The 17,909-nt window shown below is 39.7% G+C and overlaps 1 protein-coding gene across 3 annotated transcripts in view; it reads right to left on the bottom strand.

The window, feature by feature from the left end:
* Positions 1-17,909, bottom strand: part of LOC124134787 — a 126,662-nt gene that overhangs the window by 10,091 nt on the left and 98,662 nt on the right. For all 3 annotated transcript variants that reach the window (XM_046499823.2, XM_046499824.2, XM_046499825.2), the window contains 2 exons: positions 1,640-3,266; positions 412-512 (listed from right to left, as the gene is read on the bottom strand). In XM_046499823.2, the coding sequence (XP_046355779.2) occupies positions 412-512; positions 1,640-3,266 (1,728 nt within the window). The remainder of the gene's footprint in view (positions 1-411; positions 513-1,639; positions 3,267-17,909) is intronic.

The raw sequence follows: 17,909 nt of genomic DNA, 5'->3' as shown, positions 1-17,909 counted from the left end.
CTTGGTAGAATAAGGCAGAGCTTGCTTGTGATACAAAGCATTGAAATATTTAAGTAAGCATCTAAAAACTCCTAAATGTAACTTCTTCTAACCCGTTCTTTACAAAAAAAATTTACATTTCTTCATCACTTGACTCTCAACCAAACATTTAGGCGAACAAAAATTTATTCTTCTTGACATTTCTATGAAGCCATTTCAACTCAAGGTCATAATATATTTTTTTTATCTGACAGAGGTCGGTTCATGCACTACAACAGTTAATGTGAGGAAATGAACCAAAACAATATCTCAAGCAATATTTCTTTTTCACCTAAATGCTGTATGAAATTCACTCCAATTAGACCCTACAGAATAGGCATGAGCAGAACACTCAACATAAAGCTTCTCATCTACAGATCAGACTCCACCTACCTGATAATTGTCCCAGGCATTCTCTGAGAAGGAACCAGTGCTGTTCAGGACATCCTCGTTGTCCGACGTCAGGGGCTCAACCAGGGGGGTCAAATAGGCATCTAGTATAACAGAACACAACATTAGTGTCCAAACAACAGGACATTTAACACATATTACTGGTTGATTCTTAGTCCTGCACCATGACTGTGGAATATATTTATTTTATAGAAAAACAAAACAATCTAGAAACGCATACAAAAGCAAGTCAAGCCAGCTCAAGCTAGCTCTATTCCACTATGAAATCAGCATAGGGAAAAAAACAAACAAATATTTTTAGAGTCAAGAAAGATATTGTGTAATATAAGATTTCATAGACTAAATGTTAGTCTAGTTGATTCTCTTCATTTCCATCTGAAGAAACTTAAAATGTCATATGTTCTCAATTGATCCACCTGTCTGAAGTTGACGATGCGCTGTGATGTTAGTATGATACCACTGTCTTTACTCCACTCTCACCAACATTCTAGCTAAATAATGGTCTACAAATCATAGTCTCTGCCAGACCACCCAGTGGTTGATAGAATGAGCTTTGATCCACACCAGCCAGGTCACACATTGTAACCACTTGATTCTCATCGTTTGCCTCTTACAAAAATCATGGAATACTGGGTACATATTCTGCCTGGAAGTGCCACAGGAGGATTTTGGACTGAAAGAGCATGCTTTTTCAGGATCAACTCTCAAAGAGTGAGTGAGTGAGTTGGGTTTAACACCGCTTTTAACAGAATTCGAGTTATATCACGGCACGTCAGCTTAATGTGAGAGGAAAGCCCGAAGTGTTGCATGTGTCAGACGTTTACCACTTCGGTGAAACCCACAAGCAGGGGTATGGTGCCGACAAACCTAGAAACATAATTGGGGCAAACCTGGATTCCAACCCACAATCATAGGTTTCTGGCGTGCCCAATGGGACGCAACTCTGCACAGTGAATCTGATGATCCCGTAAAGATTCAGGGTAAGAATTGGTTTTCAGCAACCCATGCTTGTCGTAAGAGGCGACTAATGGGATCAGGTGGTCAGGCTCGCTGACTTGGTTGATGCATGTCATTGTATCCCAATTGCGTGGATCGATACTCATGATGTCAATCACTGGATTGTCTGGTCCAGACTCGATTACTTACAGACCGCTGTCATATAGCTTGGTGAGTGCGGCGTTAAACAAACAAACAAACAAACGAATCTTACCTGATGTGTCTGAATCTGAATCTGCACTGCTGCCACTAGATCGGACACGGGCCAGTTCAAATTGGTCCACCATGTCATCAGTTTCACTAATATGCTTTGTGATGTCATCTTCAGAGTCTGTGGAAGGCACCAAGTTGTTCATATTAGCTGCTCTGGAAGATAGGAGGGTGTCATTCTGGGAGGAATAGCGTAGTTTCCGCTTAGCACCTCGAGGGGAACTTTGGTCTGAGGTAGAGAATGATCGTCGCATCTCACGACTTGTTTTCGTCTCACGCGGGAATGTTGCGGCTTGCCTGTGGGAGAGGAAAGAAGGGGGAGGGGATCTAGGGCTGTCAGTTTTACTGAGAATCATACGATCAATGGCGCTCTCAGAAGTGGAAAATGGCTGCGACTCCAAGTTCCGAGAGAACTCCTGCATTTCCACAACACTCCATGGACGGTCTTTGAGTCTGCGTGGACCAGACTGCTGCTTGCGTAGTCGGACATTTTCAAACAATGGGGAGGAGTGGATAGGGGACAGAGCCACGTTTTCATGGCTGGTGTTTTTAGAGTCTGAAGTATAATCCAGACAGATCACACTGTCAAACTGTTTCTCACTAGCTTCATCTGTTGCTGTAGAGAACTCTTCCGTAGAACTTTCATTGTCTGTATCTTCGGCACTTGCGTCACATGAGCTGATGATCACTGTATTACAACCAACAGATCGGACCTGTTTCTCGGGTGTTTTCCGCTCATGTACCTTGGGTGTCGAAGTATGAATCACTTTTGGAGCAGATCGGACCAAATCCTCTGCCTTGTCAATCAGATACTGAATCTTGTCCTTGGACTCACCGTTGTTCTCAAACTCAGACTGTTCACTTGTTGACTGACTCGGCTGCAGCAAAGCATTACAATTATGACGATCAATCTCAAATTTTTCGGACGATCTTGTATACTTCTCAGTAGTTTCAACCAAGATCTGCTTGGTCATTTCAACAACAAACAAGTCATCACTCCCACCAGCTCTGTCACTCACATCAAGGTTACCAGTGTCCGTCCCGTCATCATTATCAGTCTTATCCGTAGTGTCAACATCCACAGACACCATACGGTAATACTCCTTCTTTGGGCGCCCTCTGGTGGTCACATCACTCAGGAAGGGGGAATCACTGGCAACCTCACATTTTCCAGGGAACTTATCCTCCATGAGACTCTGCAGCCGCATCAACTCGATCTCATCGTTTGAGTGACTCTCACTACTGTATCCAATATCCTTGTTTTCCTGTTTGCAGATGAAGCGAATGGCTGGATCCAGCTCACCATCGCTGCTCTGTGGCAACTCCAAGCTGTCAGGAGAGGCCAGGGAGTCCTCCATCTTGGACTCCGCCTCACTGATGTTGGCGCTGTCTCCGCTACTCTTGTCCAGGAAGGATAGTTTGCAAGACAGACTGCGGTCGGTGATGTCCAGCCGGTGTGGGGTGTCGGTCAACTTCTCCGGGCGTCCACCCAGGTAAGGAAGACTGTCGTCCTCACTATCACCCAGAATGCTGCTCACATCCTGTGTGCTGCCATTCTCACTGCCTTGGGACTCCTCAAGGGCTGAGAGGTTAAAGTGACCATTGAATTGGAACCCTGGGCCATTGATACCCTGAAAACAAACACAATATCATTACTTCCAAGTTCGTAGTCTTTTGTTAAAAAATCAGAACATGTTGAAAAAACAGTCAAACTTAAATTATGACGCACATGAAATACAAAACACAGTTCATAAGTCTACTGAACTTTGCGACATTCAGACAAAAGAAAAAATTATGTACAGCAAGACATTAACGCAGCTTGAATACTGAAGCTCAAACGCTAAAAGCTTCTCGAGCAAGTATGACAGTGCTTTCTTTGATGAGGATGTATGTGAGTGAGTGAGTTTGGTTTTACGCCGCTTTTAGCAATATTCCAGCAATATCACGGCGGGGGACACCAGAAATGGGCTTCACACATTGTACCCATGTCGGGAATCGAACCCGGGTCTTCGGCGTGACGAGCGAACGCTTTAACCACTAGGCTACCCGACCGCCCCTGAGGATGTATGTAATGAAGCGGAAACACGATAACGTAAAAAGGAGCGTTTTTCCAATTTGTTTTTCCATCAGTTGTCCTACCATCACTAATCTCTGACGTGAATCTGCTGACACAATGTGAGTAATTGACAAATACCTACACTGGGTGGAGATGATCTTATCAGCCCAGTGCCAGTAAACAATCGTCATGACTATACTCTCATTTCATAACCCTTGTGATCGATGATGTTCTATATCCACTTCACATAATTGATTGACAATCTGGAACTGAACTTAATAGATAACACATCTCCCACACACTTAATAGACCTACCGTATTACACACATTTCCAAACCAAGGTGATGAATGTTGCCGTTGCAAAGTTGTTAAAATGAAAAAAATATAACATAGGGTAGTCAAAATGAATGTCACCCACAGCCTCTAACTATGATATATGTAGATAAGATACCGACATCCCATCTTCCACTTGCCGATGCTCCACTAGTCTATTGTATCTCTCCAGGTATGCAATGTGTAGCAATACGATGCCCAAATTGCTGCATATGCTTTGGAGTGAGTGAGTGAGTGAGTGAGCATGTTTTTACGCCACTTTTAGCTATATTCCAGCAATATCACGACGGGGGACACCAGAAATGGGCTTCACACATTGTACCCATGTCGGGAATCAAACCCAGGTCTTCGGCATGACGAGCGAACGCTTTGAAGGTTTGGAAATGGCCATGGGCAGCCAATAAGAGAGACACAAAATAGTCCATATTTTACCATCTCCATCGACAAGCATTTACATTTTGGGATGCAAATAGCAGTTTATGCTTTGGAAATGGCCATAGGCAGCCCATTGGAGCAACACAAAATAGATAAAATACGGTATATTTTACCATCTCGATCAACAACCATGGGGCTTTGGATGCAGATAGCTGTCATCCCAACATATGTTTGCAGCTTATGTTTTGGAAATGCATCAAAGGATCAACATTAAACATCTCAAATATGGTGTATTTTACATCTCAAAGACAACCATATTGACAAAAAGCCTTTGAATATAAATAGCATCATTCCACCATCTATTTTAATGTGTATATCAAATATTAACGAGAAGGTGTCATAAAACAGCTGAGTGGTTCCGGTGAGTCTTGGTTGCTCCAGCTATCACAGAACATCAGCGATTGATCACCAGACAATGAAAATTAGTCATGTGTCATCTTACAAGGTTCCGCATCTTAACACAGTGTTATTCACTTTCAATGGTATCACAAACTTAAAATCAATATTCAAACTGAAGATAAACTACTTGGGTCAATCTACTGTAAACATACTAAATTATTGAACAAGGTAACTGACGACGACAGTGTAAATGTACAGAGAAAGCACATGATAGTGTGGAAATGTTTACAAAAACCAAGAAGGTATGTTATTTCAGGGCTCGATTTAGTTATATAAAACATGCACCAGTGCAACCTATTATTAAAAAATACTTAAGTCTACATGCCCCAAGAGCATGTCAAAAGTTTCAAATTGTTGTCTGACTAACTCTTACATGTCCTCGCAACATCGATCTTTGAACACACTCAATACCTCTAAGCTTTATTTACCATACTACATCACTAATCCCTGTCTTACGTGTAATCCATGACACATGACAGTCATCAGAGATCTGAGATTTTACTAGTTTATGATTCTGTTTCAACTTCGATAAATTTATAGGACCAGGTAGCAACCTGGTTTTGTCTGGTGCAAGAAATCTTTTACGTCAACATGCACCTGGTGCTAGTTTAAAGTTAAAGTTCCTTAAATCGAGCCCTGTATTTAATACATGTTATTTACAGAAGTTTTGAATTTCAGTTTTGCAATCTCCAAACAATGTTTACAGGGACAGCATGTAATTCATCGCCGGTCAATTGTTTAGAATCATGACCCTGCAGTTGGACAACATGAGTGAGTGAGTGAGTATGGTTTTACGCCGCTTTTAGCAATATTCCAGCAATATCACGGCGGGGGACACCAGAAATGAGCTTCACACATTGTACCCATGTCGGGAATCGAACCCGGGTCTTCGGCGTGACGAGCGAACGCTTTAACCACTAGGCTACCCGACCGCCCCTAGTTGGACAACATGACAAAATGAGATCACATGACACAAATCACATGACACAGTGCACCAAATTGATTATGGTAGAGTGAGGGCCTGACTTCTATGTCCGCCTATTGTAAGTATTGGTGACCAGTGTTCCTGATTGTAGTACATGTAACAGTGTAACCAAGGCCAGCTTTTTGTTCTCTGTGTTTACACTTGAACTTTTTACATGACGCTGTTCAGGAATCTAAGAATGCTTAGATCCTCTCCCTTTAGTTTTATACACTGGAAACAGTTTGAGTGAAGTTTTGTTTAGAGAAAAAAAGAATCCATTTTATCTAGATCATACAGAGCTATCATTGTGTTGATATTTAATAATAGAATAACAATAACTTTTGTGAACTCTGAATAGGACAAATACATTTCTCATAAAGATACTCTGTCTATCTCAACTGCAAATATTGTATATATTGAACTGATTCTATGTTTCCCATTGGTTCAAACCTACCATGAGTCGACAGTATTCATACTTGATACTTCATACCTGTAATATTATTTCAATCATGAATACATGGCGACAAATCAAATTATCACCTAACTGATTTCGCCTAATTTAATTGTCAACGGTTTTGAGGTTTTTTCTTTTCAGAAAATGTCAAAAACATCTTGTTTAATAGAAATGTCTCCATGCAGTTAATCGATAAGTTTCTCACGAAGTATGCTTGCTGTTTGACGAGTGTCAGTCATGTTTGTCGTGTGCCACGCTGTAACAACCTGCTGGAGGATGGCGTACACAAGATGCGGAGGCCACCGAAATACCCGGGAATCCTCGATACACAGATAGGGCAGAGAAACATGGATCATCATTGATTATTCCTTGCATAGCACAGACCATGGCATGAGAGTCATCTTACACAAGATAAACACAACTACATGCTTCAAATGGTTCCAGGAACAAAACTAACTGTCAGGTTACACAAAAACATCATCTCCAGTAAATGTTGTTGCCCAAGTTTATTACGTTTAATATTTGTCATGATCTTGGGATCAATTTACTCAATGGACATTACCACTATAAACTAATGTTTGTATGACATGAAAGGGTTTATTTGACCTGATTCTTGTTTGCAATAAACTTTTTGGGACAAATTTTCATAATTTTCATAAAACACAATTAAAAAAAGTTAACTTATTTCTATAAAACTTATTTTAATGTCATGTCATGTCTTTTCATGTTATCTTGAAACAGGATCAGATTCAGAATGGACTTCAATTAATAATGCTAGAATGTCAATCATTACCAGTCTGTTAAACATCTGATTACCAGGTAGCTGATACAGAATGAAGCGTATTGTGTATCCTATCATTGAGTTTGAGACCGCATCAGTGACTTATTTCAGCTTCACTGGATATGTACATATTATATCAGTATAAGATATTCCCCACAGATCATATGGTCTTGAAGGGCCTTCATCAACACCGAGGGCCAGTGCTCAACAGGATATGAATATAGATCCGTGTAAGATATTCCCCCAGATCATATGGTCTTGAAAGGCCTTCATCAACACCGAGGGACTGTGCTCAACAGGATATGAATATAGACCCATGTAAGATATTCCCTTTAGATCATATGGTTTTGAAAGTTCTTCATCAACACCGAGGGACTGTGCTCAACAGGATATGAATATAGACCCGTGTAAGATATTCCCTTTAGATCATATGGTCTTGAAAGGTCTTCATCAACACCGAGGGACAGTGCTCAATAGGATATGAATATAGATCCGTGTAAGATATTCCCCCAGATCATATGGTCTTGAAAGGCCTTCATCAACACCGAGGGACAGTGCTCAATAGGATATGAATATAGACCCGTGTAAGATATTCCCTTTAGATCATATGGTCTTGAAAGGTCTTCATCAACACCGAGGGACTGTGCTCAACAGGATATGAATATAGACCCATGTAAGATATTCCCTTTAGATCATATGGTTTTGAAAGTTCTTCATCAACACCGAGGGACTGTGCTCAACAGGATATGAATATAGACCCGTGTAAGATATTCCCTTTAGATCATATGGTCTTGAAAGGTCTTCATCAACACCGAGGGACAGTGCTCAATAGGATATGAATATAGATCCGTGTAAGATATTCCCCCAGATCATATGGTCTTGAAAGGCCTTCATCAACACCGAGGGACAGTGCTCAATAGGATATGAATATAGACCTGTGTAAGATATTCCCTTTAGATCATATGGTCTTGAAAGGTCTTCATCAACACCGAGGGACTGTGCTCAACAGGATATGAATATAGACCCATGTAAGATATTCCCTTTAGATCATATGGTCTTGAAAGGCCTTCATCAACACCGACGGACAGTGCTCAACAGGATATGAATATAGATCCGTGTAAGATATTCCCAACAGATCATATTGTCTTGAAAGGCCTTCATCAACACTGAGGGACAGTGCTCAATAGGATATGATGTAGATCCGTGTAAGATATTCCCCCAGATCATATGATCTTGAAAGGCCTTCATCAACACCGAGGGACAGTGCTCTTCAGGATATGAATATAGATCCATGTAAGATATTCCCCACAGATCCTGTGGTCTTGAAAGGCCTTCATCAACACTGAGTGACAGTGCACTACAAGATACGGAAATAGATCAGCATAAGTTATTTCTTACTGGTTGTATGATCTCCAAAGGCCTTCATCCATGCTGAGGGACAAGATATGTAGACACATCAGCATAAGATATTCCCTACAATTCAAATAGTCTTGAAAACCTTCATCCACATCAAAAGACAGTGGTCTACAGGATATGCAAACATATCACTGTAAAATATTCCCAGATCATATGGTCTTCAAAGGCCTTCATCCATAGCCGTCCATCTTCCACTCATCTGACATCCAGTCCGAGCTTCATCATTACTTTCAGTGGAAATGTGAAGATGACAACTACAGGGCCTGACTGGGGACGACCTGGTGGTACACAGGGATGTTTCTCAGGGACTAAGTTGGGTCACTGGGATGTGACCCCCAGGCAAGCTGTCACAAGAGCCAGGCTGGCTGCTACACTTCACAGGGACGCTGTTCACTGGGATGGTGACATATAGGAACATGGAACTAGATTAGACAGCAGTTGATCTTGTTTCAGGAGTCCTCTGGGAAGTTGTGTAATCCACTTCTACTGATGAGAGAGTTTCCCTGGGATGTTGAGTAACATGCCAGTATTTGATGAGTTCTATCATCACCACCAGCAGGTGTGAGAATGACAAGTGGTGTTGTGCGGCAAGTTGTCCGTGGCTGCTGGTAACGCCTTGAGCAAATGATGCTCCACTTTTACCAGAAGTGAAGGGACATGATTGGACAACACTTTTATCACACATTAATTAGTAAATAGAAAACTCATTAACAGACTAGTTTCACAGAAGCAAAACAAAATAGGGAAGATGTTATTCTGTCAAGGTACTTTTGATAGTTCTTCAGTCATCTCAAGGCAAGGGACATACTAAAGGTCTTCATACCTTGTTGTAGCCATGTAGGGAATCGAACCAAGTGTTATTCACAGTGTGTGTATGTGTGCGTGTGCGTGTGCGTGTGTGCGTGTGGTGGTGGGGGGCTACAATATGGTTGATAGAGACAATATGTCATAATAAACAGAACTACAATATGTCATGATAAACATATCAGTAGTAAATATAGGAAGTATTGATACAAATTCTGCGCATATTCTTTTCCCTACCAGTTGTACATTGTATTACAATGTGTCTATCATCATGCTTTTAACACAATGCATCAATTGTCCAACAAAGGTTGTTGAGCCCTTGTTTCTCATCAACTCTTATGACACTGGAGAGAAAATTAGCACCTGAGCATTAAGTATTTATACTCTACCTGAACCAGTCCCTGGAGAGCCGGGAGTACAACTAACACGAAAATAACATAATTTAATTACCCGTGTAATGGCTACAGCTAAAATTAGCTGGAAATAGGATACAGAATTTCACGGTCTAGGTCCATGTTTGTGGAGGCTTTGCCACTGACCTGCCAACTTGACACTGGCTTGTGTACTGGTCTTTCATGAAAACCTCCATATTGAACCTGAATTGAGCCCTGAATGACTGACAAGAAAGCCTCTGGTCAAACCATCATCCTCCCCCTCTCTCTCTCTCTCCCCTCCCCCCCCCCCCCCCCCATCATTAATGGTGACTTTTATGGCAGATTCGCATCAATTTTTTAAGATAAACATTGGTTTAGTTTCAGGTAGGTATATTCTAACACAAGCCATACATCAAATATGTATTGAGAAAATGTTGAAAATCTTCTCAATATGGTCTTAATTCGGTCAATGGCACAATCTCAGTAAGTAAGCTCAACCAACCCATTTCCACAGGCATCCTCCTGTCAACACAAAACTCCCTCGAATCTGCCAATCTTAATTCCTTTCTTTGACACCAGGTGGCTCTGGCATCACCATAGTACGAGTCTTGGCAGCTCTACATTACAAGCACCAACAAGTAGGTCAAGTCCCTGTCCAAACATTTCATTCAATATATTGGAAAATAATTAGCGTCAGCTCACCCTGAGCACAATGTTTGTATAATTTCTATAATTCTTGCTGAGACAGCCAACCCTTATGGAGCAAAATGATGTCCAAATTATATGTGGTCGTTTTGACCAACTTCAGTCAATGATGGATGGATCGGCTGAATCAATACCTTTCCTGCAACAGTAGTGCTCACTGGATTGAATTAGGGTCAAACGCAATTGGTCCAGCTCAACTGACCATACGCCTGAGCTGTGGTATCAACCTATACATTAGATTAGGTGTAAGTCAGCGTTAACAAGTGATCAGTGGACAGGAAGCCAATCAGAGCAGGCAATGATGCCACCGACAAAGATCAGTTTCATGTCATGTTCATCAATAGAGAACATAATGGGCCATCTAGCAGGATAATGATTTCTTGACAAGCAAAACCAATATTCGACTTATCGACAATAAATCCCTTGTCTTCAATGGTCTCACTGAAGCGGAACAAACAATACAGGCAGAGAAGGAAAGCTGTCAAGGCCTAAGGTCTTTTCCACGTTGTCCAGTGACATGCTATGTGGTAGAGAAACAGGTGAAACCTGACACTACTGAACTAAACCATGGTAATTCCACCCAAACACACCCAACTCAGCTCTGTTGTAACCTGCATTAACATCCAGGACCCCGTTCCCCAAAGTGATCTTAGCGCCAAGACGATCGTAACTCCCAAACTTTAACATTGACTTAAAATAATCTCAGCGCTAAGACATCTTTGTAGAACGGGCCCAACATCTCCAGATTCATATCACTGTGATTCCATTCAACTGAAACCATGGTAATATATTTTGAAATAAAGTCCTGCTACACAAAACAAGGTTAGTTATTTGACTGTTTAGGCTGCACACCTGATAGCATGGCATACTCCCAGGCAGGTAGTTGACACCTTAAAGGTCTTCCTGACATCCTTGGTAACTTCCTTACTTTGATGCACACCTGATGGTACAGTATACTCCCTGGCAGGTAGCTGATTCCTTGACAAGAAGGCTTTCTGACATGATTGGTAATGTTCTAACTTTCATACACAACTGATGCTTCAGCATATTCCTTAGCAGAAGAATCAGAAACTTGATATGATCTGTGAGCTGTCTGAATTACAAGCCCAGTTGTGTGACGACTATTTCCAGAAGTCTCCTACGCTTGGAACAAGTGAGGCACATAACATGTTTATCACATTAGAAGCTCACAACAAAGTTGACTAAATACATCAACTGGTCAACTGGTCAACTGAGCAATATATCCTTCCTATAAATCTTACAAATGACACCGCTCCACCCCAACTGGATCTATTTCCCATTCACTTAATTACCCCCTGCATTGTCAGTCACTAATTACAGTGTTTCCCCTACCTGGCCTCAACACCTCAGGAACATACACCGCCATTATTACTCCAGTACCATTGATTACCCTGCTTCACCTGCCAACAGAGGGCGCTTTCAAGTCAGTAATGACCGTTTGACCACTGGATGAACCACTATCCCTCCACAGGCCTGAGATGAAGCTGAGGTTGTCATGATTGGTCGACACATGTCACAGAAGTGGGAGATATAGACAAGTGGAATGTATTTCATGTGTATATTATAAGGGATGCACTGGCAGTGTGGTCTATGATATATATCTAATATTGGCATGTCGTGTATGTGGTGGGTGTGATATGAGGCGTATCGTCTTACAATACAAAGCCCACCTTCTCCTGGGGAGTTGGACATAAGGTCATTATTCCCGGATGCTGGGTATTATCCTAGGAACCATAGAAGATGGTCTCCCACATGCATCGCAGGGATAATCCTATTTTTCTATCAACAACAGTGGATGAATACATGATCAAATGTCACTATATGGCTGAAAAAATGCTGATGTGATGTTAAATTTGTACTTATTCACTCACATGATCACATAAGCATGGAAGGAAATCATTGCATTATTCATCAATCATCATAAAATACACTTTTTACACATCATCTGCTTCATCTTCATTCATCATTGCTACATATGACAGTATGATACCTGACAGACGAAATGAAAAATTATGGATAAATTAACATCATACACATTTGTAAAGTGCACTTGTTGAATTCAGGCCTAGGTTCAATCATTAATTAACCATAACCAAACAGGAAAAAGAGACCAATGTCTAGCAGTTGCTGAACAAATACATACAAGCGTCAAAGACACACCATTAATATCAATGCAAAGCAAGTGATCCATAGTATTTTTATACAGCAAGTGATTCGTGCTTTATATCACTTATATTACTATCTAAACAACATATACTACTCAAAAGAAGTTAAAGAACACTTAATTCTTTCATATTACTATGGTAAATCTGTCATGGCGTGACAGATTTACCATAGTAATATGAAAGAATCAAGTGTTCTTTGGCTTGACAGATTGACTACAGTAATATGAAAGAATCAAGTGTTCTTTGGCTTGACAGATTGACCATAGTAATATGAAAGAATCAAGTGTTCTTTGGCTTGACAGATTGACTACAGTAATATGAAAGAATCAAGTGTTCTTTGGCTTGACAGATTGACTACAGTAATATGAAAGAATCAAGTGTTCTTTGGCTTGACAGATTGACCATAGTAATATGAAAGAATCAAGTGTTCTTTGGCTTGACAGATTGACCATAGTAATATGAAAGAATCAAGTGTTCTTTGGCTTGACAGATTGACCATAGTAATATGAAAGAATCAAGTGTTCTTTGGCTTGACAGATTGACTACAGTAATATGAAAGAATCAAGAGCTCTTTAACATCTTTTGAGTAGTATAAAGGGATCACTAAAAATACCCCAAATGGAACTGAACCTGGCTCCTGGACATTCCCTTGAGATACCATAATGAGTCTGCTCAGGTTGAACTGCCCTCCTGCCTGTGTGTATAACTCTCCTGTGTGGCTACAGCTGTCTCCATACCTTGTTGACTTACAGTAGCCATTTCACATTCAGTCTGTCATTACCTATTTACCTATCCACTTAAACCTACCCTCTCCTTGAGGGTGTTGGTTTTGCAGGGATAGAAGTGCTTGGTCAGATATACACTCATACAATACAAGCAACCTCAGAGCAAGTATCCTCAAATATGGAGTCTATTCATCTTGCACATCTCCCAGCTCGCCCAAAACAGAACATGAGTCACGAAGTACAAAATCTTAATCCCCCCTTCTAGTGTTTTTCTTTGTAGTCAAATACTTTTATTTTACACAAAAACATGAAATGCTAACTTTATAAAAAAAATATCGACCCTTCACAAATCGTTTTCAGTAAGATTTAAAGGTTACAGTTTGTTATAAGTTTCCAACAGAAACAAATAAATACTAGCTTTCATACATTACAGGAAGCCCTGAAACAAGTTTATATAAAAATCACAAATCTGTTTAACTGTTCCAAACACCTTCTCATCCAATCCATTAGCAAAGTTTCAGCAAACAAAATTCTATGAAACTCAATACTGATCAACTGGCACGAATAGCCTTTTAGAATAAGAGCACTGTTCATCAGCCCATAGCCAACAACAGTATAACCATATACAATAATCAATGTAGCAAGCAATCTGTGATGGAATTGACAAACGAGGCAGGATTCCACACATACAATCTACCTGCAATTAATGGAAGCACTGAGGTATGAACCAGTGTCCAGGCGATGGTCAATACCTGAGCACTATATGCCCTAATCTACCTGAATTGACCTCATTATTAATAACATCTACCTATATATCAATATCTAGCTAATTGAAACTGTCAGCTAACAGTGGCTACATGTGTTCATATCAAACACAAACCACAATCAGAATCTTTGCAACATATTTACTGATCAACTTTTGGTGGGGCAATTCTTATCACACCCAGACACAACTATCATATGGCAATGAGTGAGTGAGTGAGTGAGTGAGTGAGTGAGTGAGTGAGTGAGTGAGTGAGTGAGTGACTATGGTTTTACACCGCTTTTAGCAATATTCCAGCAATATCACGGCGGGGGACACCAGAAATGGGCTTCACACATTGTACCCATGTCGGGAATCGAACCCGGGTCTTCGGCGTGACAAGTGAATGCTTTAACCACTAGGCTACCCGACCGCCCCCATAATGCAATGATATGAAACAGCTCACTATCAATATTGATATACATGGTCCCATCAATGACTGGCCATAATTTATCTGTATGTTCTTTTGATCACTTACTAAACATAGCATGATTATTATGGAAAGGAATACTTCTTGCTAAAGTAACACAGTCACAGTGAAGACAAGATATTTTATGGCTGACAATTTCCTCATAATATTATGATGCGACGTTTCAGTATAGATCCTTATACCGTTGTCAAGCAAGAGTGAAAATGGAATAAAGAAGCTGTTATCCATAAAATAATTTATCTTTACTGTTACCAACTTCTAAAATTGCCAGTTTACTAAACATGGTAATTAAAGTAAACATAAGTAATTAAAATCTAAACATATATTCAATTAAAGTAAACATAAGTAATTAAAATCTAAACATGTATTCAATAACAAATAATAGGAACATGTATGAATTCATTTAATCACCCAAAAAATATAAATAATTGTTTTCTAATGTCAATTCAGTTACTCAACTTGAGGCCCAGAATACTCTTTTACTGTGATTACTGAAATTATACAGAATGCACAAACCTCCAATACTTTGTCCTAATTTGTTAAAGAGCAACAGGTGTATCTATACTGTAACCCATCCGCTCTCCTTGATGTCCTTAGCTATGTAGAAACACACTTAATGTGGTATCTTCCAATCAATATTTGGATGACATAACAATTTGATGTAAGAATCTGACCTCTGAGAAGTTGACCAGAAACATAAAAACTAGAAGATATTAAGTTTAAACTGTCATCATATTTCAGCTGGAGGCCACAGATATCCTGATGACCAGATGTCCGTGTCAAGTAAGGTCATGCATGTCGGCAGACCCGAGCAACCAGCCACCTTCATCTAAACCGACATTCAGCCAACAGGATGGGAGGCAAAGCATGTGATACTCTCAGATCAAAGACCCTCTCAAGCCAGAAAAACACTATGTACAATAAGTTTAGAAATAAAATAGAAAAAAATTGGACTCGATATAAAAGAAATTTTCAACTAAAAAAGGCCTCACTAAGGTGAATTTGTCAATTGTCATTTCAACAGAACCCATTCCTTATACTTATTTTCAGCTAAAAATATCATATTAGAGAAAAAATGAGCATCCAAAGCTGTGATATCATTCAAGTTAATATTTCTGTACTGTTTCATAAAATAAATTATGAATAACTTTCAAAAAATGCAGATATCACTGGGGCTACTTCACAATTTCTTATGAAAGATAACTGCACTCAAAATGAAACGCGATGAATAATATTCTAAACTGCTTTCATACAACTGACAACCTTCCACATTCAACATTCACCATTCATCTCTTTCACGTTCTTTCAAAATCTAACTTTACACAAACATCGTAATAAAAAGTTTGTAAGTTTGAAGCACAAAATCTGTCCCAACTTGCCTGTGTGACATACTGGAGTGGAGAGTGACACACTAAGGAGTGATGTATCCTGATCAGTGTTCAGTGTGGTATGAGCCTATCTGCCACAACACCTGAACTCTACCTCGCCAGTCACCACAACACTGCCTTCATGTTTAACCATATCGATCTCACCATATCCACTCACAGTTTCACAGACTGGTCCAGAATACCCAAACACACATTGGCCAGTGGCTATAGCGTCCCTGTGTTTATCTCAACTTCCTGCATCCCTATATAACATCCCGCAACTTGTGGTCAGCACACACGACCCGCGACAGAGAACACAGCCAACCCACTGAGCACTAGGTGGCAAATAGGTCGTGACATACTCACAAACTTCAATACTAGCATCACAGTGTTAAGTTACCTTGCATAGCCTTGCTATCTACTTAGAGCCCTTATTGTGTAGAGGTAAAGAAATTACCATTGACTTAGAAGAGTCAAAGGCATGGTTAACTGCTGGTCATTACGGAAATGGAATAATAACGAGAGAATGTTGTGGTCAATACTCCTTCAAATGGTCATCCAAGACTCCGCCTACCTATACCAACTAAACGACACACGTGTTGTTGACCTACATCTTACCTACCTGTGTACAAGCTACTACTGATGAAAGACAAATCAATACAAGCACATCCTTGGGAAAAACAATAACAAGCCAGTGCTCAAATCTTTAAAACAATTATTATATCCAGATTATTGTTATTTACACCTCAAATATCTATAAAACTAAATTTTAAAGTTTAAAGTTTTCAGCTTCATAACAATCAACTAGTTTCCTACCTTAGAATTCCGTGTCTTGACCTTAAATTAATATGAAAATTGACAAGTTCATATTTCTAGTCTAATGTTACAACATGTGTGACCAGCCTCTAAAGTATCATTCCTATTTCCATGTATGTAAATTTGTCTACGTGAAGGATACATAATAATGATATTGATATTTCTAAAAGTGAAAGGTTTCTTTTGTATTAGTCATGAACAACAGCTGAAACTTGCCTCTGCCAAAATGGCTGTTTGTTTTGTTGTTATCGACCTGCATATGTTGCCATATCACCACACGTTTTGAGCCAGGAGGTCAAGTGAGCAGCTTACAAATGCAGTGAAATATACCCACAGTTCAATAGGTACAAATGCACTTCAAAATTAGAAGGTTGGATATTTAGCTTGAGATTCTGATCAGCAACAACTATATATATATATATATACTCCGATACATATGTATCGTCCGTTTATATTAACTTTACATTTATAACCTACTGGCAAAACATTAGAGTCATGTGACTGATACGATATATGACTTTATACCATCTTTCTGTCAACATAACTTTCACATTGTTTTGAAAATGTTTAGAAAAATCTGTAAGGTAACTTATTTGCAAGTTAGAGTATATATTATTTGAGTATATTATAACCTATCAGAGAAGGAAGATAAGCGATGCACGCAGCAATTACCTGTATACGAGTCCCACCATGGCCATGCCAGAACCCCTCTATCTAGCACAGTGATTCATCATGGGCAGAGAGAGCATGTCAATGTCAGCTCATAATATTATCCCTGGTATGCACTATGACATACAGCCTGCTTTATGATGAACGATTATATCACCAACCGAAAACCATGTATTTTGTTTTGCAAATTAACAAACAATTAGTCATAATAAACAAACCGGTATGTCCAATACTTTTGCCTGGTAAGGCAATTGAAGTATTTATAAATGTTATCTGTTATGATAACATTATAATTGTTTTATGCAATTACATATATGTTAAAAATGTAATCATTTGTGATTGCTCTGAATAAATACAGGAGTTGTACTCAGAAGAAAAGTGTTACAGGGTAGTCACAGCCGTATAGATAGTGTTTCAATGGAAAGATTTGACCAATATGAATCCAGAATACTGTCATGCAACGGCACAACTTATTATGAACACTGACACAAACAGACTATTTGCTGTTTACGCCAACACCTTGCACAATATGTTTGTTTTTGCATAATCATTCATCAA

The sequence above is a fragment of the Haliotis rufescens genome, unplaced genomic scaffold, assembly GCF_023055435.1.
Source record: "Haliotis rufescens isolate VD_foot unplaced genomic scaffold, xgHalRufe1.0.p SCAF_3, whole genome shotgun sequence".
In the NCBI taxonomy this organism is placed as follows: Eukaryota; Metazoa; Mollusca; class Gastropoda; order Lepetellida; family Haliotidae; genus Haliotis; species Haliotis rufescens.
The sequence above is the reverse complement of the archived record's forward strand: the minus strand, read 5'-3'. Positions and strand labels throughout refer to the sequence as shown.